This window comes from Pygocentrus nattereri, chromosome 3, assembly GCF_015220715.1.
Source record: "Pygocentrus nattereri isolate fPygNat1 chromosome 3, fPygNat1.pri, whole genome shotgun sequence".
Lineage (NCBI taxonomy): Eukaryota > Metazoa > Chordata > Actinopteri > Characiformes > Serrasalmidae > Pygocentrus > Pygocentrus nattereri.
In genome coordinates, this window is record NC_051213.1 from 26,883,307 (window position 1) to 26,911,037 (window position 27,731).

Genomic DNA, 27,731 nt, shown 5'->3' on the forward strand with positions numbered 1-27,731 from the left:
ACTCCAAGGCCAGACTCGTTTGTTTGCTGGATGCCCACCCAAGGCCTTTCCCCTCTCTCTCTTGTTCTCACTTGATCTCTCTCTCTTGCTTTCTGTACATATGGAGATATATATGGACTTGAGGGCCCGAACCCCCCACAGGCCTTTCAGTGAGTCGGTCACTTGCAAATCAGAAAAGACACACAAACATGCTCACATATGCACGTCTCTTTATTCTCGGATCTCTTTCTCCTTCTTTCTCTTTCGGTCTCCTTCTTTTTCCTAGTGGTCTTTTCTCTTGAGCTGTCCACTTTCATTGAACCGGTGCCCACTGTAGCACTGGAGTGGTCCTAGTTAGTGTGATATAAGAGTTACAGGGAAAATATTTCACTCCATTATATTAATGAAAAAAATATCAGAGTTCTGATGTGGTCTGCTGTTGTAGCCCATCCACCCATCCAGATTTCGATGTACTGTGCTTTGTGCTTTCAGATTTTTTTCTTTTCTTTTCATTGCTGTTGTAAGTCTTGCCATTCTCTTTTGACTTCTCTTGTTAAGATTGAACATTTCAGCCCACTGGATATTTTTTGCTTTTTGCATCATTCTGTACTCTGTAAAATCCCAGGAGATTGGCAGTTTATACAATGCTTAAACCTTCTCATCTAGCACATGTGAAACTACAGCAGTGCGTGTGATGTCAGTGTTTTCAAAAACGTGTCCATGACAACAGTTTAAAAGATCTCTACTCTGGAGAAAATTTTCTAAATCTTACATTTTTAGTTATTTAAAACAAGATTATGGTCTGGGTGGAAAAAAGTGTGTCTGTTCACAAGCACATAAACGAATTACAAATGAGTGTAATTTAGTCATTCAGTTTAGATGAAAGCTCACCTCATTCCAGACAGTTTTTTTTGTTTGTTTTGTTTTTATTTATTTTTTTGCTAAACTTAAAACAGAAAGCAGAAAAACAAACAAGGACTTATACTGAATACAGCTTCACTACAGTTTCAGCAGCTTTGCTCTCCATGCTGAGCTTTTGTCAATTTCATGTCATGGATGTTGTATTTTTTTCACTAGGTTACTGATGCTACTGCCATGCCGTGTGAACTTGGCTTTACACATCTTGCAGACCCATGCACAACCCTATACTGTAGTTTCTGCCATCTGAATTTTCCCATTTTTAATGTCCTCTGCCCACTAATAGCCTTTCTGCTGGTGGATCTCTAATATTTTTCATTAATATAATAGAGTAAAATACATTTCCCTATAAATCTTGTATTACCTTTTTATCATTGATGTGATGTGTTGTATTTGCAGCCCAAATATATAACATGAAACACGCAGCTTTTGTACAATTGTTTTCACAGAACAAAAAAAAACAATGTGTACAAGCGCATATTGTATATATGTACATCACTGACTAATTACTGCAGACCTCAGCACACTTCTTTTACTCTCACAGTAAAGACAGAGGCTTCAAAATAACCTCATTACTGCTCACTGTTTTTTCTTTTACTTCACCATGCCTTTCCATCTCTGTGCTCTTTCCGAAGGTGAGTCCGCTCTCTGTTGGCCTCCTACTGGCTTTGCTGTGCTGATACACGGCTAGACCCATGCCCCCCGGCCAGCGGTCTGCTGATCAGTCTCCGCTGAGAATTTATCAAACTACCACACCATGAAAGATGGCAGGGAAAAAAAGACAACCCTGACAGACCCCCCACAGTGCAGGACAATGAGAGTGAGAGAGAGAGAGAGCGAGAGAGAGAAATGGCAAGGGGAAAAATAAAAGAAAGAGACTGAAGTACTCTGCTGCCCTGCAGCTACCAAATTGCACAGAGCTGGAACAGAACTACCAGTGCTTTGGTCCTCAAGCAGGTTTCTGTGTTTGATCCATTCAAAAGCTGAATACAGCTATCCTCAGAAAGTAAGGGAACAAATGTAGGTCTTTCATACTTTGCTAAATTGACCTCTTCACTCCAAGAATGAGTGACTTATTGATGCTGGTGGAAAGTGAAATACTGCTTTTGGTTCACTTGGTGTCTGAGATGCAAGTCATTACTGTCTATCAGACCTTATTACTGTCAGACATACTGATACTGAGTAGCAAAGGCAGAGGATGGATGAACTAAACTGACTAATATGTCCTTAGACTATTATAGCAGTCACTATTGGAGAACTGTAGTGGATGTAACTCTCATTTGATTCTGTTCTTAAACCACTGTATTGATAAATGATTGATTTGTATATTTATAATTGTTGTTAAATTAATCTCTCTTTATGATGTGTACACATACTGTTTAAACAGTCTTAAGACTTTGTCTTCACCTGAATTAGATGTGAGTTTAATCAGTGAGACTGAAGAGTTGATTTGAGTGACTGGAGAGCAGACGTACAGTATGGGGTAATTTCTGCAAACACTGGCCCATTCGCCAGAGAATGGAGAATTTTTTAAAAATTTATTTCTCACGGTTGCTTTCTTGGTTATCTTTCTCTGTCCAGACGTTTGTGGACACCTGCTCATCCAAAGTTTCTTTTGAAATCATGGGCATTAATAGGTAGGGGACTCTACTCTCCTGGGGAAGAGTTACACTAAATGTTGAAACTGCTAGTATCAGATATTGGAATGATACAATATTCACTCATTAAATTAAATTCACCAATACCAACTTAATACCATGTGACGTAACCAAGTACACAGTGTTGCACTAATAAACAAGCACAGTGAAGGAGGCTCTGCTCACACAGAGAAGTGTTACTAATTCCATGACTGTCAGACACACAGTCTTTAGTTGCTTCAAACATTATGCCTTGGTATAATCCTGCCAGACCTACACTGTGATTTTTAGCCTGTTTTTGATCACGCAGTCAAAACAGCTTTCCCAAAACATGCAATCCTGTCTTTTAGCTTCAGTGTCCAATGTTAGCAGCACTGCTCAGTTTCTCTATGCACAGTACTCTGAGCACAGTGTGCTAATCTGAATGAAACAGCTTTGAGAGTGTTTATTGACAGTGTTTCATTTAGCAAGGAAAGAACATTTTGGTGAGTATATAAATCGTAGGCTTTGTCTGTACATGGTGGTCTATTCACATGTACAGCTTACGTCAGCAAGAACAGATGCACAGTGTATATCTAGCTTTAGAGGACATTCAGCTACAGAGACTTAGGATAGCCCGGGTTTCAAAACTATGAATTGTAATTTACTTACAGCTGTACAGAAGCACTTTTCTGACCAACAAAACCATCTCTGCTGCAGCACTACTTGATCCAAGTTAACTAATGTAGCACAGATGGCTAATTCACATCATTTTAAACCTACTAGATTTGTCATTTAACTGTTAAGGTACATTGCAGTCATTCACACTAACTACTACTTAACTCTTAAGTAGGTTACTCAGTGTGATATCAGACTCTGTATTCTCAAGTAAGAAAAAATATGTAGTCATACTCATACCAGTTGGGGAAAAAAATGGTATTAATGCATCCCTAGTTGAAACATTGCTGTGAGGCTGTGATTGCATTCAGGTCTTATGCTCGTGTGCAGCTTTTCCAGAGCATCCTCTTCTATTGGCAGTGCTTTTCGGTGGAGATTATGCAAGCTGTGTGCATGCAGCTGAATGCCTGTGTCAACAATGAGTGCACCTTAAAGTAGCTGAATTTAGTAATGAAAAGGGCTGTCTGAGTAATTTTGGATGTACTGTATATATTAGAAGCCTAAATTTAAGCTTACCTCTCTTTTAACTACATGTTTGGCTTTTGACCCATTAGCTGTCTTATGAGTTTCTGCTTGGTATGGGCAAAAGCTTGACTGTGCTTTCCTGCACATAAACCTTCTTTGGATAACCTTGACATCCCTTTCTCTTTTTCAGTTCATTTACATTTTTATGTATAAAAGTTTTCGCAGGGGACATTGTTATAACCTAGTATCCTAACCAATCTAGCTTTGTTGGTAGTTGGTCAATACACAGTTCATAAATGGAAGAGGAAATACTTTATTGTGAGTTTGAATTTGAACAGCAGAATGTAAATGCGTGCATTTAATTGCAAGTATATGTGATAATGTACTGATGTACATATGTACACATTTATACACTGCTCAGAAAAATAATGGGAACACTTAAACAGCACAATATAACTCCAAGTAAATCAAAGTTCTGTGAAATCAAACTGTCCACTTAGGAAGCAACACTGACTGACAGTCAATTTCACAGCTGTTGTGCAAATGGAATAGACAACACGTGGAAATTATTGGCAATTAGCAAGACACACTCAATAAAGGAGTGGTTCTGCAGGTGGGGACCACAGACCACATCTGAGACATCATGTCTCGCTCCATCCACCAACGCCACGTTGTACTACAGACTGTCCAGGAGTTGGCGGATGCTTTAGTCCAGGTCTGGGAGGAGATCCCTCAGGAGACTATCCGCAACCTCATCAGGAACATGCCCAGACGTTGTAGGGAGGTCATACAGGCACGTGGAGGCCACACACAATACTCAGTCTCATTTTGACTTGTTTTAAGGACATTACATCAAAGTTGGATCAGCCTGTAGTGTGTTTTTCCACTTTAATTTTGTGTGTGACTCTAAATCCAGGCCTCCATTGGTTAATAAATTTGACTTCCATTGATGATTATGTGATTTTGTTGTCAGCACATTCAACTTTGTACAGAACAACGTATTTTGAGCAGTGTATTTAAATAGTATTGATGTCTAAGGGTTAAACTGACGCACTGGGATGGTTCATAAAGTATAAAAGATATGGCTGACTAGTAATGGTTTTTCTCTTTCTTGTCCATCCTCTTCTTTCCTTCAGCCCTAAGGCAGGAGAAGAACCCAGTAACAAGATCTGTGACTTTTAACAGAGCCAGCGAATTGGAAAATGACCTGCTACATTTTTGCCTGTCTTGTTCTTCCTTACATGCAATTATTTGCATGTAGATGGGTTGGATGAATTATTTAGTAAATGCTATTAGTTCATGGTGTGTAAGTCTGAAAGCAAAGGCTGTAATTAAATTCTGCCCACAGTAAGTGCAGAGGAGCTGGCTGAGTGTGTGAACCCCCCGACACCTTGAAAAGCGTTAGGCGACTCGTTATCGGATTCATCTGCCCAGATGCTTTATTAAAAAAAAAAGTCTCAGTGCAGAAGTCCTGCCACCTGAGAGATCTCCACTGATACATGTCATCTGTTATTCTCTCACCCTTTGCCTCTCTCTCTCTCTCTCTCTCGCTCTCTCTCTCTCTCGCTCTCACTCTCTCTCTCTCTTGCTCTCGCTCTCTCTCGCTCTCTTTTAATGCTTTCTCGCTGTATTCTCGCTCGTAGTATGGTCTATATTATGATAGTCTTTTTTATGAGAGAAAATGTTTGTCTAGTTAAATCCTTAAGACAAGAAAAGTCAGATCAGTGTTATTGGTTTCATGCCTTTGCAAGCATGTAGAATAATTACTGCATGAATTCAGCTTTCTCAGATTAGCCTGATGGATTCTACATGGCAGCTCTTGAGCTCAAAACACTGCATCAATTAAAGAATTTAAAGCTCAATTAAGGTTCACAGATTGTAAAGTGAATAGCTGTTTTGCTCTGCTAAAGCGAGACAAGACTAATAAAGCTAACAAGTAATTTTGCCTTTTAATGTATTAAAGCAGTGTTTCTTAAACTAAAATTGGGTTGTGGATGTCTGGCTCTCCACATGATATGGACCCCGAGGAAGTACATTTGCAAGAGTGCAGATTGTGTGCTGACAAACATTTTTACACACGGTCTGATTTTTACTTTTAAAAGAAAACTGCAGGTCAAGCTTTGAAAAGCTTTCTTATAAGGTCTAAAGGTCACACAATGCTACACAACATTTTTAATATCCTGTTGGATTTCCTTTTTTGTGTATGTATTAATCACCAGGCTGACCAATCAGAGCTATGCTGTCATGTTTACTTCTGTCGATCATTCGCTTGTTTTAATGCTCGCTGCTACGAACAGAAGCTTAATTGCTGTTGTTATTTGATAAATACATTTTCTTTTTCCTCCTATTATTTTATCCTCAGTGATGAAAAAACACACAAGATGTCTGAAAGTATGCAAGACACACCAGTATTAACCGAATAAATATTTCCACCTTTATTCCAACAGTCAACCAAATCATGTAAAACAATGGAGCTAATATTATTGACATCACAAAAATGATGTAGAAGAGGAGAGAGGAAGAGCTGGTGACCAGTCAGTTTTTAAGACTGTTTAGCTGTATGTTATTATTAATCAAGCACCAACATCCTGCCATCAATTTAAATCAGATGTTTCTTATTTATATTTAAAAAAATGTCTAACAATATATAACCAATATTTCATTCATTGCTTAGAAGAACTGTACTGCTAATGTGGTAGTGAGAGAATTCAATAATAATTTATACTTGGGTCCCAGTTTGGGTTCAGTTTTCTCATTTGGGTCTTCAGGTCAAAATGTTTTACAGTTCAGCAAACTTTTGTACCTGTTTGTAATTGTTTGTGAGGGGGACCTTAACTCAGACAACCTGCCAAGACATGCATGGTATCTGAAGTTTGCCTCTTTAGCTTCACTTGTTGGCTACATTAACCTCATAGTTTGTAAAATAAATAAATAAAATAAAATAAAAGGAAAGAAGCAATCTTCAGGCACCAGAAATGTCTTCGCTGGTTGTCTACATTTGGGCTAAGGAGAAAATTGCATCAGTTTGATTCATTTTGGGAGAACGTCCCATGTTCTAGTGAGTTATGTACTTGTTTGCTGTGATGTGTGGCTAAGTGGGTGCCAGGCCTTTGCTAGTTTAACTTTATTGGTGACTTCCTGGCTGCTGGCATAGCTCACTGGAGACCTTTTTACCTTCTGCATTCCACAGTTATGAGCTATTACAGAGTAGCACAGTGCTTGAAGAAGAGACAGAAATGGCATAGTGCTGCTCGTAGTGTCCTTACTGCTGCTCTTCACTGAGCATTCTATCCACTCATGCAAGAGTACATTCAATCTTTGTTAAACACTTGCACTCCTCTTAAGAAAGACATCTTTCATCCCTCTATTTCATTCTTGTTTTTATGATTGCCCATACTTCCTTATTTCTGACATTTATGTTTCCATTGTCCATTGCTTGGGATTGAAAGAAACAGTAATAATTCTCTGTAGGTCTGTTTGGTCATTGTGTATCGTTGCAGTGAGATATAATGGTGGATATATCTGTGTGGTTTCTCTGAAGGTCACTCCGTCCGTCTGCTTGGTCAGAAGAAAGATAATGGCAAGAGACTGGGGGGAGCTCGACTGGATTTGCCGAAGATTAGGAAGAACCCGCTGATAGAGATAATTTCCATCAATACAGGGTAAGCTACTTTTTCTCCTTTCTTTGGATATTCAGAGTCAACTGAGAATTAGATTTCTGCCTGACTTATGCTCTGACACAGTTTTGTGATGCAACTACCACACTGTGATGCAACTACCTCACTTCACAAGATTTTTAGCCATGTTGGACAGCATAAGATGTCAGCGCAGATCAGTGCAAGCACCTGCCTCACTTTGTTTACTTTGCTACCTTTTCAAATCTTGAAACCAATTCCTGTGCAGCACAAAACAGCTTTCACACTAGGCCATACATACCAAACCCAAGAGCAAATATACCTGAAAAAAGTGTGTGTTTGAGAGAAAGTGAGTCTGTTTGACATGAACACCTGTTGCAGTATAATCAAAGTCAGCAATAATGTCTAAGCTCTCTGCTGTTTTTAACAGAAACATGCAGATCCAATGGCAGCTGGTTTTTAACAAAGTCACTTCATTTGCTCCTGATGCTCAAAACACAAACACACACACACTCACACCCCACGTGGAGAGGTGGAGTTGAGTTGTGTGATTAAAGGTCTCTCTGTTCTCTGACACAGCAAGGTCAGAGGTCAGCTCCCCATACTGGATCCACAGGAAATAGAGCAGGGCAGAGCAGGTTTCGCATCATACAGGTTTCACGTTCATACGCATGTCCATGTGAGAGCTTGAGTTGCCATTATTTATTTTTTTTATTATTATTATTTTTTTGCCACTTGCACATAACAACAGTACATGTTATGTCTGTGGGTTATAATGCCTTACAGTACACTCGTACTATACGTATACGTTTGTTCAATTCCCCTTCCACTTGATTACATCATGGACTGTTCCCTGGAATTCTCTGTATTAGGAATGCGCTGGTGTAGTTGATGTAGTTATTTGTACGTTTGGAAGAGTTCATATCAAGTTGCAGTGAAGGAAAAGCAATAACAAAATCAGACTGGCTAAAATTTGAAAACTTTTAAAAAGCCAAGTAACATTAGTAGTTTTTCATGTTGGAAGAGTAGTGAAGCCTGGCTCTTCATAGGCGCTTACAAGTTGATACTATGCTGTACAGCGGTACAACGCTGGATGCTGATGGAGACTTCTGTTTTGTCTTTAGTAGACGATGCACTAGTATTATAGTTTGTCAGAGTATTAGTATTTGTTTTCACTGCTTCTGGACCTAAAATCATTAACAGCATTTAGCCTAGTTAGCACAAAAGCAGTTCCAGAGCTGGCCACCTTCTCTGCCTTCTCAGTTTCATCCTTAACAACACGTCCTTGACAATATGTTGTCAATTAGGCACATTCTTTTCCTTGTAGCAAAGAGTAATATGACAGATACTCAGAGATACCACCAAAACTGTTGGATTTTACTGTCCTGTTTCTCTGAATTGTTAGCCTGTATATTTTCTCTGACATTTTGTGATAAAATATAACAAGTGCCGAGATAGTGATTTCAGTGTTTTGAATACTTGCACCTTGAACCACATAGTTTAACTGAGTATATGAGTACCTGTGCACATCCCTCGTCCCGAATACTTGACTCTGCAGCCAGGACCGGCTCTGGGTTCATTTGGGGAAGAGCTCATTATTGCAGGTTTGTGTTGACACACTAAAAAATTAAAAAATTACCCACAGATCAATTGCACAGTTACATAGGAGACCATATTGTGCACTGTTTTTGTAAAATGGTAGATAATAGGTTCATCTCTTTACAAGATGGCAGAAGAAGAAAAGGATGGCACATCAAAATGTTCAAACCTTTATTATTGCTTTGTTGCTTTAGTGGGTTGCTAACACACAAGCAGTAATAAACAACCATTAAATGTATGAAATGGAGCCTTTCTCAGTTGGGAAGATTTTAGCCTTGTATCATGTATAACATTGTGTTTGTCGCACAGCTTGCAGTATTGGTACTTGAACCACTTTCCATCTTCTTCCCCACCATGTGACAAAATGAACCTTTTACAAAGCATATAGCTTTTTGCGGACCACAACAGACCACTGTTTTTAGAAGGGCCTTTGTTTCTTTGGCTTGTATGAGGGCTCAAAGACAGCTTTCTCACTCCATAAAATAACACGAGAGTCAAAACAGCCCAAGTTTTCCATTTCAGTGAGCTTGGGGGAAAAAAACAACTGTGCACTGTTGATCAGTTGTAACTTCCTCTTTTACGGTGCATATGACAATAAAGCTCTTTGAATCTTATCGGCTGTAAATGTGATATGGAAGTGCATAATACATAATAATGATTCTATATTGTGCACCTCTTCTTTAAATCTAGCATATTCTATATGGAGGCTGGCAGTAACATTCAGCTCAGTTGTGTCCTCGCTGCAGGGGTCTTACTTAACTGAAGACCCACTAACCCTTTGTTTTATCTTGTTTCACATCTTGACCTTGTCCAGCACATTCCACACACCAGTGACCACAGAATAAGAGTCAGTGCTCTCCATCAAGGCTTGTTTACTCTCTCTTTCTCTACTTCTATTGAGCCACTTTCATCTCAGTGATGATTCTGTATTCGCTTTTCCAGTGCTTTCTCGTATAGCAAAACCTTCACCCCTGTGGGACACCTTGTTTTCAAAACAGTTCAAGTTTAGCAGTCGGCTTTAAACAAGAAGTGCATTCTGTGTGTTTTATCGGGAGCCTGCTGCGTGGGCGAGTGGCTGCACTGGCCATGTGCAGCCTGCATGCCAATCACAGCAGGCGGCTTGGAGGTGAGCATCAACTGATCACTCGCCTATGGCTCCCAATTTAGCACAGCACTGCCTCCAGATTAACTTCATGTTTCGGCCCAGGAGGGTGGCTGTGGTGCCTTTGAACTCTGACACTTATGCTCATTGACCAGATCATTTCTAGGCTCTCTTCTGTTTTTATGGTGCATTTAAATTGATTTCTTTTCATCTGACTGTGATCCCAAAACTAGTGGTATCCCTCTCTTTTACTTAATTATGTATTTAAACAGTATTGACCACATGACTGAGATAAAGTAGTAAGTCTTCAATCTAGTTGAATGTGTATTTTATATATATAGAAAAGTGTTTAGACACCACTTCTAGTCAGTGAATTTGGCTAGTTTAATGTGCATCCATTGTTGACACAAGCGTTTAATTGTGCGTGTGGAGGTTGTATAATCTCTAAAGGAAAGCATCGCCAACAAAATAGAACACTGTGGAGAAACTGCACATGAGCCAAAGGTCACCATGCTTAATGGTATGCGTCGGATAAAGGAGTACAAAATCCTGCGGAGCAGTGAAAATGTGTTCTCTGGTGCAATGGCACACTATCCGATAACTTCTGGATCATAAACTCATCCCAAACTAATCATCTAACATCAGTTCCTGTTCTCACTAATCTTCTTGTGACTGAATGCAGCCAGCTCTTCACAGTAGTGTTCCAACATTTAGGGTGAAGCCTTCCCAGAAGAGTAGAGGCTGTTATTGCAGGAAAGGGGAAGCAAATTCCTTATTCCCTGTGATATCCTCAGTTTATAGTGAAATTGCTGGACTGTTCAGATTGTAATACCATTTTGTTTGTGTTATTACCTGCTGTAAGCTGCTGTGTGAACATTTTGGACTAATGGCTAAATTATGGCTAAAATATCTTTAAAAATGCATTTTCATTAAAGATAAGTCACACTCCTGATTTGCAGGTGAGCTGTTGAGCTATTAGCTGATAGGTCTGTAGATTGTTTACATTCTGAGCTGAGGTGCAGACATTCCCAGTAGAAGTGATACTTTTTTTTAATCCCACAAACAGGGAAATTCCACTTCTGCATTTAAACCCATCCGTGAAGTGAAACACCACATACACACTAGTAAATATACACACACACACACAAGGGGGCAGTGAGCACACTTGCCCAGAGCGGTGGGCAGCCCTATCCACGGCGCCCGGGGAGCAGTTGGGGGTTAAGTGTCTTGCTCAAGAACACCTCAGTCATGGACTGTTGGCACTGGGGATGGAACCGGCAACCTTCCGGTCACAGGGCCAGTTCCCTAACCTCCAGCCCACGACTGCCCCCACGTGTCTGTCTGTCTGTCTGTCTATATATATATATATATATATATATATATATATATATATATATATATATATATATATATATACACACACACACACACACACACACACACACACACACACACACACACACACACACACACACACACACACACACACGTATATACACGTAGACTGTATTTTAACACTCACTCTCTGCTATGAGCAATATTAAGAATTTTGTTTTGTTTAGCACCTTTTTTTTGTGTTATTTAATCATTTTCAGTTATTCAATAAGTGAAGAAAATAACACTTCATAAGGGAAACTTGTGTACAGCATCAACACACTGTGATCCGCAAAATGAGAACTGTCCTTATCATGCTCTTGAAGACAGACACTCTAAGGCCTGCCTCACTCATTGAGCCTTTTTTACTTCTCTTTCCACAGCTTCATTTTAATCTGCATTTTTATGGCGCTGTGTTGCTCCATGAATTCCCCAGCATGCCTGCTGCGTAATTAAAAGCTCCTCTCTGAGACACTTAGAGACAAATGAGAGATGTTGAGCTGCTGAAGTACATCTTCCACCACAGAAAACAGTGCTGATCTGGGACCTTTCAAACATCTTATTTTATCCTTTTTTTTTTTTTTCTTCTTTTTTTTTGGCATATGAAGTCTCTCTTGGGCCTTTCCAAGCAAATGGAGTTGGTGTAAGATATAATTTTTATTGGTGCATATTAGAGCTTGTTTTGTAGATCACTAATTATCTATGTGGGGGGAAAAATCTCTGTAGGACATGCTGGATTAGGGTCAAATCCCTGATCCTATCTTTGACTGCCCAAAGTGATGATTTTCAGCTTTTTTTCAAGCAGCTTAAAGAACGGCAAAATCTATTTAAGCCTTTTTGAGTCATTCAGACTACAGAGAGTCTTAATTCAGCATTTCAATGTGTAGAACCTTTCCATCATAAATGTGCATATATTCTAAGAAAGATTCTTCATGCATTATGAATATTAAGTTCATAAGTGTTTCTATTTTGGAGGCTTGCGTAATTTCTTTTTTTGTTTGTTTTACCGGATTAAAGAAGGTTGCAGCTTCATAAAGGATTTCTTCATTATTATTATTATTATTATTGTAATTATGATTGTGGTCATCTTCATGACACCATCTAAATGATACTGTCACTCAGTAGTGTAAAAGCAACAGGTTTGCTTATGATTTGATTATTATTCCAATAGTCAGATTACAGTAGTCAATTTCTTTAGTTTCTACACACTTCATTTCCTTGCTTTAGTGAACAACATTCAAAGTTAATGGTTTTTTTTTTTTGTATAGCAAAACTGAACTTTTGAATAGTCACTGTATTAAAGACCATTTAAAAGTAACTTCCAAGACAATGTTGACATCAGCTCAACAATTCTCAACATACATTTCAAGTAATTGAATAGTTGATGGCAGACAGTGCACACTCTTGATCAGCAGAATAATAATAAAATATTTTCTTACCCTCCATCACCAAAGAAATCAACTCTTATCTGAACTTCATTGACTTCTGGGACAAAAAAATGTTGTTTGCTCTCAAAGAGCTTTATCCTCATGTTCATATGATACATTTGATCATTTAAACACATTGCAATTTACTACATGACGTGGTGTGGTTATTATAGCTAAGAAGACACGGCTAAAAGAAGACATCACACACAGAAGGAACTCTGAATGGTGATGTGAGACAAATGACAGAGGCATGATGGTTTGATTAGTTGGTTACTCAAAAGCTCTATAGATCTATAAATCTATTGATTAATCGATTGTGTAGCTAATTGTTTCCTGCAGCCCTCTTTTCAACAGTAGTTTATTCATTATATTGTGAAGCTTCTACTTTGTTTGTCATTGTTCTCATTTGTGATTGTTTCTAATAGCTTCCTGTTGTACGTCTGTTGTTTGTCTTGTACTTTGTTTATCTTGTCTATTGTTACGCTTTCTGTGTTTGTCCTTGAAATGTACCAAATCCAACTGCAACCAGTTTTATTGTGTGGCTGTAAAGAATCTTGAATATGATCTTTAATCACTGTGGTGTTTCAAAACCCCGAAGACAAGCTGGCCTCAGGGTCAACAGATCTACTTATTGCAAATGCTTCATTCAGTGTCTGAGCGCTTAAGTGACCTTCACTGTTCCTCAGTTGAGGAAAAACCAGGTGTTAAGATTGAGGGCTTTAGGCCCTCAGCCATGGAAAACAGCCTCAAGTATCCACATGCATGCCTTAGAGCCAGGCTCTTGCATTTGTGTTGGACAGAATATGTTAACAGTAGTTTGGCAACAGTAGTCAGTCAGAAAAGACATGTTTATCTTTAGGTTATAACTGTTGTTGTAAAGTGTGTTCCATGAAGAACTGAGGCTTCATGAGCTAGCAGTTTTGAGCTGTTATTCTGCGTAAATAAGACTGAAGTTAGCTTTAGATTCAGTGCAAATTATTCCCATTAAAATGCTTTGTGAAGTCTTAGGTTTTAAGTAATTGTAGTAGTTGTTTAATCTTATCATTTTTTTCTTTACAATTTTTGGCCAGTACAGTTTTTGAATTATTTGTATAATGTGACACAAGCTGCGCGTTTAAATCTCAGTGTGTATGAGGCGATTTTTATTTTTTTTTTTTGCTCGAGTCGTCTGAGCAGAGTATGACTAATGTTTCGACATCTAGAAGACGAGCTTGAGTCATGTATGTTTGTGCTTGATAGCAAAGCCTCTTTAGGCGATTGTGGTAATCCCCGAGTAAGTCATCCAGGCTAATGGAGTCTGTCGACACGGCAGAGGAACAAACAGAGGGCCAGAGAGAAAGCTCTGTGACCTTTTAGCCTCTCCACAACCTGCTCCTGAGATTGACATGTATTAACCTGCCTTTGTTTTGATGTGGCTGCCATTGCAGGTGCAACATGTGTGTTGGCCATCCGCACATAGACAGGATTTAATGTTCACTGAATAAAACTGGCTTTTACTTTATCTGTAAAGCAGCCATGTAACAAGACTGACAAGCTGTCCAGTCAGAAGATATGGCTTGAGTTATTGTCTTTAACACATTAACTTCTAAAACACAGTAGGGTTTGTTACTTATTCATCATTTGTAAGTAAATAGATTTTTATGTACATTCATTTTATTAGAAACGTCTATTTCCTTTCATTGGTCATTTTGTGACCCACTCAACTTTTAGCACCACTATATAGATGTGTAATTATAAATGCACAGTTCACAGCACAATAGTAATATGGAAGAGTGTGTGCACTGGTATGGGTGTATTTGGCACAGTGGTTGCTGAGGTTTTAACAGGCTTTTTATTACATTTTCGTACTTTAAACTTGAAGTATGATCTTGGTGGCTTAATAGTTTCAGAGCAGCTCCTGCGCTGTACTAATAGTGTGAGGAGGAGAGTCTTTTCCAATACAGTGGTGAAAACTCTAATTGTAATTTTGTCCCAGCAAACAGACCTGCTGTCTGCTTGTGGTGTCTAGTTTTAAACCAGCTGTAAAACTGTTACATTAGAAAAGAAAGGTATAAAAAAAGAGCTGTTATTCCTACCTGAAGTGATTACATGATAGAACTGAGTCAGAGGTGGTGTGGATTGTATGCATGGTGGTACTCTGATAAGGATTGCTATATACTTACGTGCTTGAGATGATTCATCAGACTTGTTGTGCTGCTTTTATACTAACCTTTTATTGCACTGAGCTTTTTTTCTTGTTGATTTAAAGTGCTTCTTTGTGTGATTTATAGACTTCTTTTCTCTTTTAGCCTTACCTTTTAAGTGAGGTGATATGGATGCCTGGCCTGAATTAATGATGCATCAAACCCAGTTAAAATTTTCCATATAATAACAACTGTTCTGTCTAAAGGTTGAAAAAAAGGCTGATAATTATTTTAGGCTATGGTTTTGTGGCTTTACAAAAGCTTCCAAATATTAAATTGAAGTCGAATGCTAATATAATAAACCTATAATCAATTTAAATTATCCAGGCCAGCCTACATATTTGTGTCCTGTCTAGATTGAGATGGTTTCAAATATAAAATAAAATATAAGCTTCTTTTATTGTGGGATTGCTTAGAGCAGTTTGGACCAGTATGTGCTTATAACAAATCATTGAATTATTTGTGTTACAGTAAAATATGTATAATGTCTTAAGTATATTCCTATCCAAGTGTTTCCTTGTTCAAAATGTAATAAAACCAATATCTTAAAATTTTGGTTTTGCTAGATAATCTTCTTTTAGGGCCACTTTTACTGCTAAACAGAAGCCACTGTTTGGCCCTGGACACCCCTGCCTTAAGAGAACAGTAATACTTGGAGCAGCAGGGAACAGATTTTGTACTGGAGGTACTAGGAAATAAAAACCTTTTAGGATATGATTTTGTTATGGTTCTTTTTGTTCAAACAAACAGTTAATGTGGTTTGTAACTTTATTCTGCTAACTGCAAAGTACAACACTAATTTCAGGGTGCCATAAGGACTTCAGGGTGCCATAAGGACAACCAGTCACTTTGACTTTTATGTGGGAGGACAGTTGCCTGCTTTACCTGGAACTCTGCTTTTGCTTTCTAGGAATAAGCTCAACTCTTTTAAAACCTCCATGACTCATCTCTTTTGCCATAGCTTGTAGTGAAGTCCTCTAACTGTACTCCATTGACCACAGAGTGTGACCTTTCTGTGGTTGCACCTGTCAGCTTCTAAGAATTTGTACCAGGAGGAATGGTCGTCTGAGCAGGTGGACAGGAGGTCAGAGCTAATTTTTGCTTAGTTAGGAAGAAAATGTGTGTGTCAGAGCTCCCAGACAGTGCAAGACCTTTAACCTGGGACTTCCACATGCTAGCTATTAGGGAATGCTGACCAAAAAAAAGAACATGCTTTATTTCTCATCTCACAGACTCAGGGCTTGTCCACACACATCCAGGTGTTTTGTTTATTACTTTTTTGTTTCTCTGTTAAATCTCATGAATGATGTGTGAAGAAGAAGCCATTCTACCCCTCTCATGTGAGCAGGGTGCCAAAAAGATATGCATACACGCAGATGCAGCCTTAGCATTTGAGTAGTTCCTCTCTTAATCATGAGAACATCATTCATTTATTTGTTTATTGTTGATTTAATGCACAGGTGTGAAATGCATGAAGCAGTGTTAGAAGGCAGTTAGTTTCTGGTGCTAGTGATTTTTTTTTTTTTTTTTTTCTTCATGCCTGTTCATGTGTTTGAGATGTGAGCAGAGTGTTTGTGATATATTGCATGATGGGTAACTTCATACATGAATACTGTGGTTATGATAAAAGCAGAAATTATCTCTGCATTTTCACATTTACATAATAACATACATAGTGACAGGTTATACAAAGCACATGGGAACAGCTTTACTCCTCTGTTTATCCATCTCTCATCATGCTTGCTGTCGTCGGTCAATATGCGTGTCGCACATCCTCTCCTACTGCTTGTTTGGATGAGAGTTACGTTAAGTTGACGTTTAGACATCACGTCCGCTGACGGCTTAGTCTGGGTTCAGAGACATCACATTAATTTTTCTTATGATGTGCTAAGTTGCCCTAAAGCAAACTTCTGCTAAATGAAGGGTTTAAATGCATACATAAACACTCTTACACACAAACACAAGTGCAATAAAGCTGATGGAAATGTTGGAGAAAATCATAATATCAAGGAAACGAATTATGGAAACACAATGTGTATTCATCACACTCTAAAACATAACCACTAAGTTTGTAAACTGAAATTGTTGAATCGATTGCTTTTTTAAGTTATGATTTTCTACAGAGTTTGTTAAAGGAGCATGTCTAGTTACTTACCTTTGTAAGCAAACATTATTAGAATAAACTCTAGCACCTTCCTACATCCATTCCCTGCATCATAAAGTAACAGTCCAGTCTGTTCGTAAGAGCTGGTCCACTCTGGCCTTTAATTAGCTTTTTAGGTAGCTCTGACATCAGGCCTGACATTTGGAGTCTGCAAAGATAGAGAGCTCTTTGTCCAGTGGTGAAACTGCCACTGGGGGTTTCCCACATGGGCAAACTATTGCTCCCTCAGACTGCTTATCTTTGCCCTGGCCCATGTCTCTCGCTGCCCACATTCACTTCTGCACTGAAAGTATCGTGGAGCTCCCCTCTTCTGTTGACCTTCAGAGCCTCTGTTGACCCTCATGAATCATGAGTGTAGGGTAATCAGAATCGGTCGTCCAAACCAGCCCTGCTGACGCGCACAGCGGTTTCCATGTCGTTTTGTTGGCTGGCTCTGCATGTCTGTATGTGTAATGTTGGTGACCTATTGGCCACTAAGGCTCTTTACTCAGTGGTAAAGGCTGCTTTGTGTCTGCAGCTTTAAATTCACTCTCTGGTTGCTTGGTGTAATGCTTGAGTGAGTGGTGATGTGTAATGTAGTGTTTGGGTACTGGGCAGCCCAGAAAGGTTAACATAGCTAGCTGTGGGGGGAAAAAAAAAAAAGATTATGGAGACCTGTTAGCATGCCTTGGTTTGTGTAATGCTAATCAGTCTTTTCTTATTCCCTTTAATCCTTAAGGAGCAGTCCTAGTGCATCCCCTGATTTTTGTCATTTTTCCTGCTAACAGCCTCTTGAGCTCAAGATGGACTTGGTTTTTATGTGGTAGGGCAGGAAAAAACACCAGAATATGCAGAGCAGGGGTTACTTCAGGATCAGGATTGAGAAACACTGATTTAATAGACCATATGTGGATCCACACTTGAGTTCCTCACTTTCATAACTGCATTACATCTTCAATTTTTTTTTCCCTATTTTTATTTTTCTGGATTATTTGAACAGAGCAGCGGTCATTGGACAATGGACAAAAAAGGGTCCAAAATTTGGATGAAAAAAAAAACCTGAACAGGGAACTACATTAAATATGAAGGTGTTTGCTTTTGCTCTTGATTTAGATACATAGTAGTTAGCAATAAGTGATGTCCTGATCTGATCCACGTGCTGATTAGATCCAGTGGATTGGGAGTGGGGCCGGTACAGCCATTTTATTAATGGAACCGTTATCAAGAACACTTGACTTTTTTTTTTTTTTTTTTTACTTTCTGTCTGTTATACCACTCTCATTATGGGTTCCAAAAATGGATATTATCCACAACTTGTGGTATGTTTTCATGCTAAACAATAGCAGTTTAAATGTCTGCAGTGTAGAAAATGAAAATGTGAAATATCTGCAATGCCAGCATTTCATCTGTGTTTGATCTACGTTTCGTGTAAATGGACACAAAGTCTATTTTCTGCTTTCTGCCGTTTTACATGAGCAATATGCCAATGAACCCAGCTAGAAAATACTCTTGTGACTTTCAGTCTCGAGTTTTGAATACTTTAGAGAAACCGACATGCAGAGTGTATTCACAATATTATGAAACGTTTATTTTACATTAGAAATCCCCCTAAAAAAATCAAATAAGGTCAGCTTAGTTTATATACCATTGTTTTTATGACACATACCAGTGATTTTGTGACAGTACAATAGAATCTTGTTAAGTACAGAACATTTTGTGTTACTTATTTATTACAGGTAATTTAGACTTGCCTGTTTAACAAAAATGTTAGTTATTTTAAAAAGCAATTAAATTTTACATTTATTTTTGAAAAAAGATAATTTACTGATGTGCTAAAATTAGTAAAAAAAATTATACTAGTTTCTATGTACTTCTTAAATGTTATTTCAAAAAAATTAAAAAGATGTAATGTTATAAATGTTAAGCATACAAAATAAAAACAGTAATGGTGCTGTTTTCAGGAGGAAGAAAAAAATAAATAAATCAGACTTGAAGTTGGTGACACAGCTGACAGTGCTCCCCTGTGAGGTTATGTGCACTAAAGGATATCTCTAATCTTCCTTTTTTCTGTTATAATACAGGAGTCATACTCTGCTGCATGCATTAGAATTGCAACGTGAAACTGTCTGCTTTTCATTCTCAACCTGTTCGTTCTCCTCCTCCTCCCCTGCGTTCGTTATTCCCAGATCACTGATAACATGGCTGTTTGAATTTACAACAGCAGCATAATCAGAATTGCACGCAGGTTGTTTACTGAGCCCTGGAGGGGCCAGAGTATTTTTTTCTTTTTTTTCTTTTTCCCCGAGAACCCCACTGGTGCTTCTCAAGCAAAGGTCAGATTAACATGTCGCAGGCAGGCCAATGCTTCATGAACTTTTCTCTCCCAAACCAGCAGAGTGTTTGATGGTCCTGTGCAATGAACAGAGCCACACTGGCTTCACTGTCTGCTTCAAGCAGGAGGCCACTCTCTCAGACAGCGGGGCATAAATGTTCTGGTAAATCTTAACCATTAAGCAGAAATTGCACCACAGACGATCCATAAAAAGCCTTTAAAAAAAAAAAAAAGCATGCCTTCCTCTTTTTGTGAGTGGTTTTGTTTATTGTCGTTACATGGCCCAAATCCAAGTCAAGCTTTTAACAAATACATTTTCCCCCTTGTTTCTGTTTTGTTAAGCAAAAACAACATGAGGAAAAGAACAAAACAAAAATGTCAATAGCCCCTGAAGGTCCCCTTTAAAAATGATTTAGCCAAGGGGTTGAATTTTGTTTTTCTTGCCTTCTTTCTGCCCAGAGTGCCATTGCATTTTAGGCATACTAATGTGTAATGTAAAAAACATGAGCTTATGGCTTTGGCCTCTTCCCCCAGATTCAAATGCAAAGGCAGCAGTGAAGCAGTAAATCTCTATGCTGTATGCATCAACATGACCGTTTTGTGGAGGGTGGGTAAATAGGGGTAGCAGTAGTTTAGGCTAGCAGAGCGGTTCTCTGCAAGTATGTGTTGACGCAGAGATGCTGAAATAATTTTCATGAGGTAATGGTTGTTATGGGACAGTCTGGAAGTAATTTGTTCTCATTATTAGTTGCAGAGTCAGTATTTGCTCTTGGCTGTTTTATGATGTCTTTTATCTGGACAGTGTTGCTTACATTAAAGAGCCTTTACTATTAGCAAGAGTATGTTTTTCTTTTTGTTTCTCTTTCCCCCAGTGATTCTGTGATCTAGATTTATACTGTTAATATTATTGTTAATAGCATTACTAATATATTGAAAGCTTTATCAATGTAATTTTTAAACTTTGAGTGTGTGCATTTTCACTAATGTGGAGCTTGTGTCCACTTTTTTCTTTCTTTCTTTTTTTTTTTATAAGATTTTTTTTTACTCCTTGATTCCAGTTTTGACAAAGTAGAAATATATAGCTTTGCCTTGGGAAAGTATAGTTCACCTTTAAAGATTAAAGTGTGCAATTAAACAATACTTTTACAGATAAATGTGAAATGTTGAACATCCCTGGTCAAGTTATATGTTTGTTGATTTTCTAAGTGAAAATAAGATAACTTCCTGTACAGAGACCTTTAAATGTGACATTTTTCTAGAAAAATTAACGTACAGTTTCTGTTTATTTGCTCAGGTTAATGAATTGGAAAATATAAAGCATCTAAAATGTGCCATATCTTTTACACAGGCCATAATTTTTTATTTTTTCCCAGTATTTTAAAATAAGCTAATAAATAGTATTTGGTTTGCATTCAAATGTGCATTTCTCTGTTGAAGATGTGTACTTACTGTATTTTTTCCCTTTCCTGCTGTATGTCCTATGACTGGGGCAGCAAAACTATTACATAAAACTACATCTGACTGCATTACATGGTGTAAGTGGATGAATACGGAGGCTTGTAGGTTTCTGTCTTCTCTGTTGTAGTCACATGGGAAAATACGCTGGAGAAAGCACTGTGCATGTGTGTATATGCACGCATATTTGACCCCCCAGATGTAATATATTTGTTAAAATCAAGATTCTGAAGATTTCTGATGGAGGTTGGAGTTTGTGTGTGCGCATTGCAGTTACTCTGATTAATTGTTGCTCATCTAGGCTAACTTTGCTAACTTGCTTTGGTAACCTGCATCATAATCAGATGGTTGTGCCTTAGGTCACTGATGGCCTGATGGGCTTTTGAGAGTTCGCCTGAAAAGGGACGCTGGCCTGATGATGTAGAGGTCTGTCAGGCGGCAGGCGGAGACTGACCCCCTAATGTTGACCCCTGAATCCAGCGCATCAGCTGGAAGTACACCTGCGAGGATGGCTAACCTACTTTAGCTAGCGAACGGGGTAGCCGATCACAGTCGGTTCTCTCAGTGTGCTGCCCGATCCGGCATGTCTATTTATCTTGACTGTTAAGGGCAGCGGAAGCACTGGCAGATGGAGACCCGTATCCACTGTTACTCTTATGACACCACATTAAGGTGATTGAAGTGTGCCTGCTGCCTCTTATTTCATATTTGAAAACTTTTTTTTTTTTTTTTGGCCAGAAGCCTTAATTCAGATGTCAGCTGACTGGGACAATTGTAGTGTGGAGGAAGATAAGCACTGCTGAAACAACGGCAGACAAAATAAGGAGTGCATGCACCCCACCAGTGGTGTTTTTAATTCAGTTAAATTCAATAAGCGCGAGTTAATCAGGAGCCAATTTGGTGTCCTCCACATTTGATTTAATTTTCACTTTGTTTTGGTGTTCCCTGGTTTACAGTAAGGTAGAGCCTATATTTGAAGAAACAAGTGCTGCAAATATTCTTGGAAACAGCCTTTTACTATAGCAAATGCCTTTCACATGATGGCAGGATTGTATGTTGTTAGACTGTTTAGATCTACTTGGAAATGGAGCGTGAGCATGGTGTATTCAAAGGACCACTGTCAGTATTTAAGGACTCTGAAATGCCCCCGTGGACATAAACAAGGCCTGCTGGTTGCATCATTCTGCAGATGCAGTCATTAGTGTCTTGGCTCATGAAGGGAGGGGGTTTATATTATATTCCCCCTGACAAATTACTAAGGGTTTGTTTGTTTTCTCTCTTCTTGGAAATCATGAGTGGGCAAAATAATTTATCATGTTTGTTCAAGTTTGGCTGGCCAATATGTATCTAATGGGTCTGAAAGAACTGGGCAGTGGGATTCTGCTTTGTGACTGGACATGTTGATGGCCTGCTTTGTAGGGTAGCAGTATTTCTGATGATTTGCTGGCTGTGGATTCTGTGGTAAACAGAATTGTTGAAATGAATAAAACCCTTTAAAACTTTGTCTTCTCGTGGCAGATGCAAAGCTACTTATGACACAATGGGAAATTAGATTCTCTAATGAGGCAGATGATGCTCAGACAGGCTGATAAGGCTCTTGATCATTAAGAAGAAAGGAAAACAACTGCAACATTTTGATTTGATGGTGAGACACCAAATAAAGGCATTATCTCAATAAACAAGCAGCTCATTTTTATTCTTCTCTTCTTTATTTTGCATCATAGAGGTCTGCCAGCTATTCAGTTTTTCTAAAAAATGCCTGGTGATACTGGTGGGCTTTTCATAGCTGAAATATTTGCTTGCATTGTGCATCTTTGTGATTTTAATCATGTTATCTGGTGCAGTTCATGTTGCATGTGGGGCATTGAAACCCAGAATGTCTGGGATTTTCATCGTCTGTTTTTCAGGGATTACTGTCCAAATCCGGCCACTGCTCATTGTTTATATGCATTGTTAGTAAGGTCAAACAATTTAGTATGTTTAGCTCTATTTAATACCTGTTTGAAACAACCCTGCCCTGTTTCTTCCTTTCACAGCCTATGTCTGTTTAAAAAAGTACTTTAGTTGGAACCTGAATGCGCTCAGCTGTGTTTTCCCAGGCTGTGTTCTGGTAGCATTAAAAAACTGTCCCACATGTGGCCTCCCTCTCTTCTTCCTCCTCCTCCTCCTTCTGTGCCTGGGCCCCTTCTGCTCTGGGGGCCCCTAGAGGGTCACCTTTCTCTTGAGTGATTTCGCTGTCCGATAGGTCCTCTCCCAAAGGTAGCACCGCATGACAGCAAACAATGGGTCTCATCAGCCTCAGAGCTACCACTAACGTATGAGCTGTTTCCTCCTGCAGAGGAGAGATGCAACGGGGTAGAGAGGTTTGCCAGCCTGCCTCTGTTTACGAATGCAGGGTTTTTGTCATTGTTTTGCTGACTGACGGAGCATGAGCTCAGCAGACTAATGACAACATGAGGTATAAAGGTATCTCTCCTCAGTGATGGCTACTGTGTCACCTCCTCTGCATAATGACCAGAGTTCTACCACCTGGTCCCCAAGGAGGCTGTCACCAAAGAGACTGTGATAGGTATTTGTTAATGGCGTGGAAAGATCTGTTTCACTGAAGGTTTAGCCTAAGTATTGAAGGTGGTCAAATTATGGACTGTCAAATTATTCAAATGATAACTAAGATTAGAAAATAGTTTTAAAAATAAATGTTAGTCTAGGCCGCAGTTCAATAATTGACTTTGTAGTAGTGTCATCGGACTTGCGGCCATGTGTTTTGGACACTCTGGTAAAGAGAGGAGCTGAGCTGTCAACTGATCACCACCTGGTGGTGAGTTGGATCAGGTGGGGGGGTGCCGATCAGACCAGGCAAACTCAAACATATAGTGAGGGTTTGCTGGGAACATCTGGCAGAAGAACCTGTCAGATTGATCTTCAACTCACACCTCCCTCAGAACTTTGACCAGATATCGGGGGAGGTGAGGGACATTGACTCAGAATGGGCCATGTTCCGCTCCTCCATTGTTGAAGCGGCTGATTGTAGCTGTGGTCGCAAGGTAATTGGTGCCTGTCGGGGCGTTAATCCTCGAACCCGGTGGTGGACACCCCAGGTGAGAGATTGGCCTGTAGGACACCAGAGGCAGCTGGCAGGTATCGACAGGCCAAGCGATCTGCGGCTTCAGTCGTTGCCAAGACAAAAACCTGGCTGTGGGACGAGTTTGGTGAGGCCTTGGAAAGTGACTAAGTCGGCTCCGAAAAGATTCTGGCAAACCATCAGGCGACTCAGAAGGGGAAACCAGAGGGTTCATGGGAGTTTGCCCAACCAGTCCACATGTGCTTTGTGGATTTGGAGAAGGCATTCGACTGTGTTCCCCAGAGTATTCTGTGGGAGGAGCTTCGGGTGTACGGGGTACATGGCTCTTTGCTACGAGCCATTCAGGCCCTGTACAAACAAAGCAGGAGTTTGGTTCGAATGGCTGGCAGTAAGTCAGACTCGTTCCCATTGAGAGTTGGACTCCGTCAGGGCTGCCCTTTGTCACCGATTCTATTCATAATTTTAATGGATAGAATTTCTAGGTGCAGTCAGGGGATCGAGGGTGGTCCGGTTTGGTGACCTCAAGGAGGTCACATCGCTGCTGTTTGCAAATGATGTGGTCTTATTGGGGACATCAGGCCGTGAACTTCAGCTTTAACTGGATCGGTTTGCAGCCGAGTGTGAAGCGGCCGGGATGAGGGTCAATACCTCCAAATCTGAGGCCATGGTTCTCAGACGGAAAAGGGTGGAGAGCCCTCTCTGGGTCGGGGATAGGCTCTTGCCTCAAGTGGAGGAGTTTGGGGTCTTGTTCATGAATGATTTTACAAGGGAGCGGGAGATTGACAGGCGGATTGGTGCTGGGTCAGCAGTGATGCAGGCTCTTTACTGGTCTGTTGTGGTAAAGAAAGAGCTGAGCCATAAGGCAAGGCTCTCGATTTACTGGTCGATCTACGTTCCCTCCCTCACCTAGGGTCATGAGCTTTGGGTAATGACCGAAAGAACGAGATCGCTAATACAAGCGGCCGAAATGAGTTTCTTCCGCAGGGTGTCTGGACTCTCCCTTAGAGATAGGGTGAGAATTTCGGTCATCCGGGAGGGACTCGGAGTAGAGCCGCTGCTTCTTCACGTCGAGAGGAGCCAGTTGAGGTGGTTCGGGCATCTGGTTAGGATGCCTCCACAGGCAAGTCCACCCAGGAGGAGACCCCGGGGAAGACCCAGGACACGCTGGCGTGACTTTAACTATACAACATTTATTTCTTGAAGTTCAGCCTTAAATACTTTCTCTATACTTTTTGGTATAGCTATATGGGTGGATAAAATAAACTTCATCAAACTGTTTTTATTGCACTGTTGCATTATTTTCATTATTTCGTCATTATTGAGTGCAGGGTTTCTATAAACCTGAACATAAAAATAGGACGAATGCAATTTCCAGTTTCCATCACCGACATCCAGTGAGAGTAACAGTGGCTGTATATTTCAGTGCCTCTGTAATTGTAGATTTTTCATATTACTGTGTTACACCTTGTTTTGTTATCCATATGGTCTCTCCCAGGCTCTATCCATCATTTTCTCCCAAAGATGTCCTTAGGTGCTATTGTTACTGATATTACGGGTATGGCTCGTATCACCGTTGTGTTTTGCTTACTTAATTCTCTGTATATGTCTGTGATAAACAAATTCACCATAGCAGTAGCTGGAAATGACCCAGTGGAGCATTGTTTGAACTTGCCATTTAAGCTGTATTTGAATAAGAGGGATACAGTCACAGAACAATTGCAAGCAGCATCAGAATGTATTGATTATTACCAAAAACATCAAGGGCTCAGTGTGGAAAAGATCATTTTAAAAACAACTTAATATGTTAATATCAGCTCTACAATACTCATGATCTATGTTTGTGTCTGTGAGTTTGCTTATTAATAAGTGATTTTTTTTTTTCTTTGTTGTTACCTTAACAACAAACCACTCAGTGTTCCCAGATGTGACATCTTAGCCTCAGGTAGGACAGTGTTTTTTCTGACACTTGGTGAATTCTGCCTCTGAATGACTTTCCCGAGTGTTCATGCTTGTGGCGTGCTGTATAGTGCTCGGTGAAATCCAGCATGTGAGCTGGCTGGATTTGAGATTTTAAAATGTCTGTTATACTGCGGTCCCTCAGCATCACTACTAATGGTTGCTCTCATAAGTTCAGCTGGTCCTTTATTTGCTTCACGTCCTGTTGTTTAAGTTTCAAAAAGTTTTCAAGTGTTTCACATACATGTCTCACATGCATACCCCGGGTAAAAGATCAACAAGGTCTTTGATTCTTGTCTACTAGGAAGATTAAATCACACTACCACCTCTCTTGCTCTTAACAAAGTTTCATCACATTCAATTTATTAGGAGTAATGCTTTTGAGGTTGATGTAATTGAAGCTATTGGTTTTTCATGAAGTGAGTAATGAAAGGCTTAGATGAATTATCCATAACTAAGTTTATGCAAGATGATGCATCAGGCAGGAATGAATGGATCATTGTCTGTGATGATCCCGAGAGGGTGCTGGCTACAGGAGACAGAAGAGGGCTTGAAAGTGAAGCTGCGTTTGATTCGGTGTGGTGAGTTTTGTATAAAATATAATCTGGCTAGTACATGGTCACTGGACTGTAGAGTAATGCTTATCATTAAACCATGTGGAGGTAGAAACAAACGTGCATTTAAACATGCAATAATGACTTGGGTTGATCAAATTAAGTTAGTCATTCTGTTGGCCTTCATGTATTTATCAACGCTGACATTAATCATGAGTGAGAATTCATTAACTAACACAATGAAGTGATAACTATTTGTATGTGTACACATGTGGGCTACTTGCATGTGCATGCTGAGTGATTAATAGACCTGGCATTGCTATGCTCAGCAGGCTAACACTTGGAAAGATAGCAGAAACAAATCACCTCGATCTGACCCACAGCCATTCCTGCCAGGCCCATCAGCAGCTAGACATGTAGAAACATCTCCAATGTTGGAACAGACACCTCAAGCACATGCTCTTACAGACTCCTGCTTACATGTGTACATGCTTAATAATGTACTTATACCATATGACATGAGCTTTAGGCAAAATAACCTAAACACCAGGAAACACATGACTATACCAACTGATTCCCTTTTATTAGTGCAGCTTCAGCCCTTCTTGGAATGCTGTAATGCATGTTTTGACCAATTTTCCAATGGGAACTTAGACGCCTCTTTCAAGATAAACAGACCCACTGTCATATTGAACTGTTAGGCAAATACAATGAGGGTCAGTAATTTCCGTTGGATTTCCCCAAAGAAAAAGCCCCCAAGATGTAGAACAAAAGGACCAAAAGATACTTGGAGGACAGACTTCCAAATTTAAACACTTGAACTTTTTTTTTAACCTTCTCTATAAAACGGAGAACGAGTACAAATGTGAGTCATGTGAATCATTAATTTCTCAGTTTTTCTTTCATGGTACAGTATAACACACTTGCACACTGCAAATTACTGCTTTTATGTTGCTGGTCCATTCTTTCAGAATTGCAGAGAACATGCAGCTCTTTCAATTTGGACCATCTGTCTTATTACATCAAAAGAGTGAGCACGAGCCTTTCTTCTCTGGGATATAAAAATAGTAATACCTTAATTTAATCCGAACCGGCCCTATCACAAATAAATCGGAGCATGAAAACCTAATCAAATGTTCTTACTTTTCATAGCAGCGGCACATTGAGGGGGGAATAAATTAGTTTTGATATCACTTGTTCAGCACACTGCGAACGCCAGAGGCCTTGCCAATA

The 27,731-nt window shown here is 39.6% G+C and overlaps 1 protein-coding gene across 1 annotated transcript in view; it reads left to right on the forward strand.

Moving 5' to 3' along the window:
- Window positions 1-27,731, forward strand: part of cdkal1 (CDK5 regulatory subunit associated protein 1-like 1) — a 365,636-nt gene that overhangs the window by 119,358 nt on the left and 218,547 nt on the right. Inside the window, exon 7 of the mRNA XM_037537371.1 lies at window positions 7,198-7,318. Within this exon, the coding sequence (XP_037393268.1) occupies window positions 7,198-7,318 (121 nt within the window). The remainder of the gene's footprint in view (window positions 1-7,197; window positions 7,319-27,731) is intronic.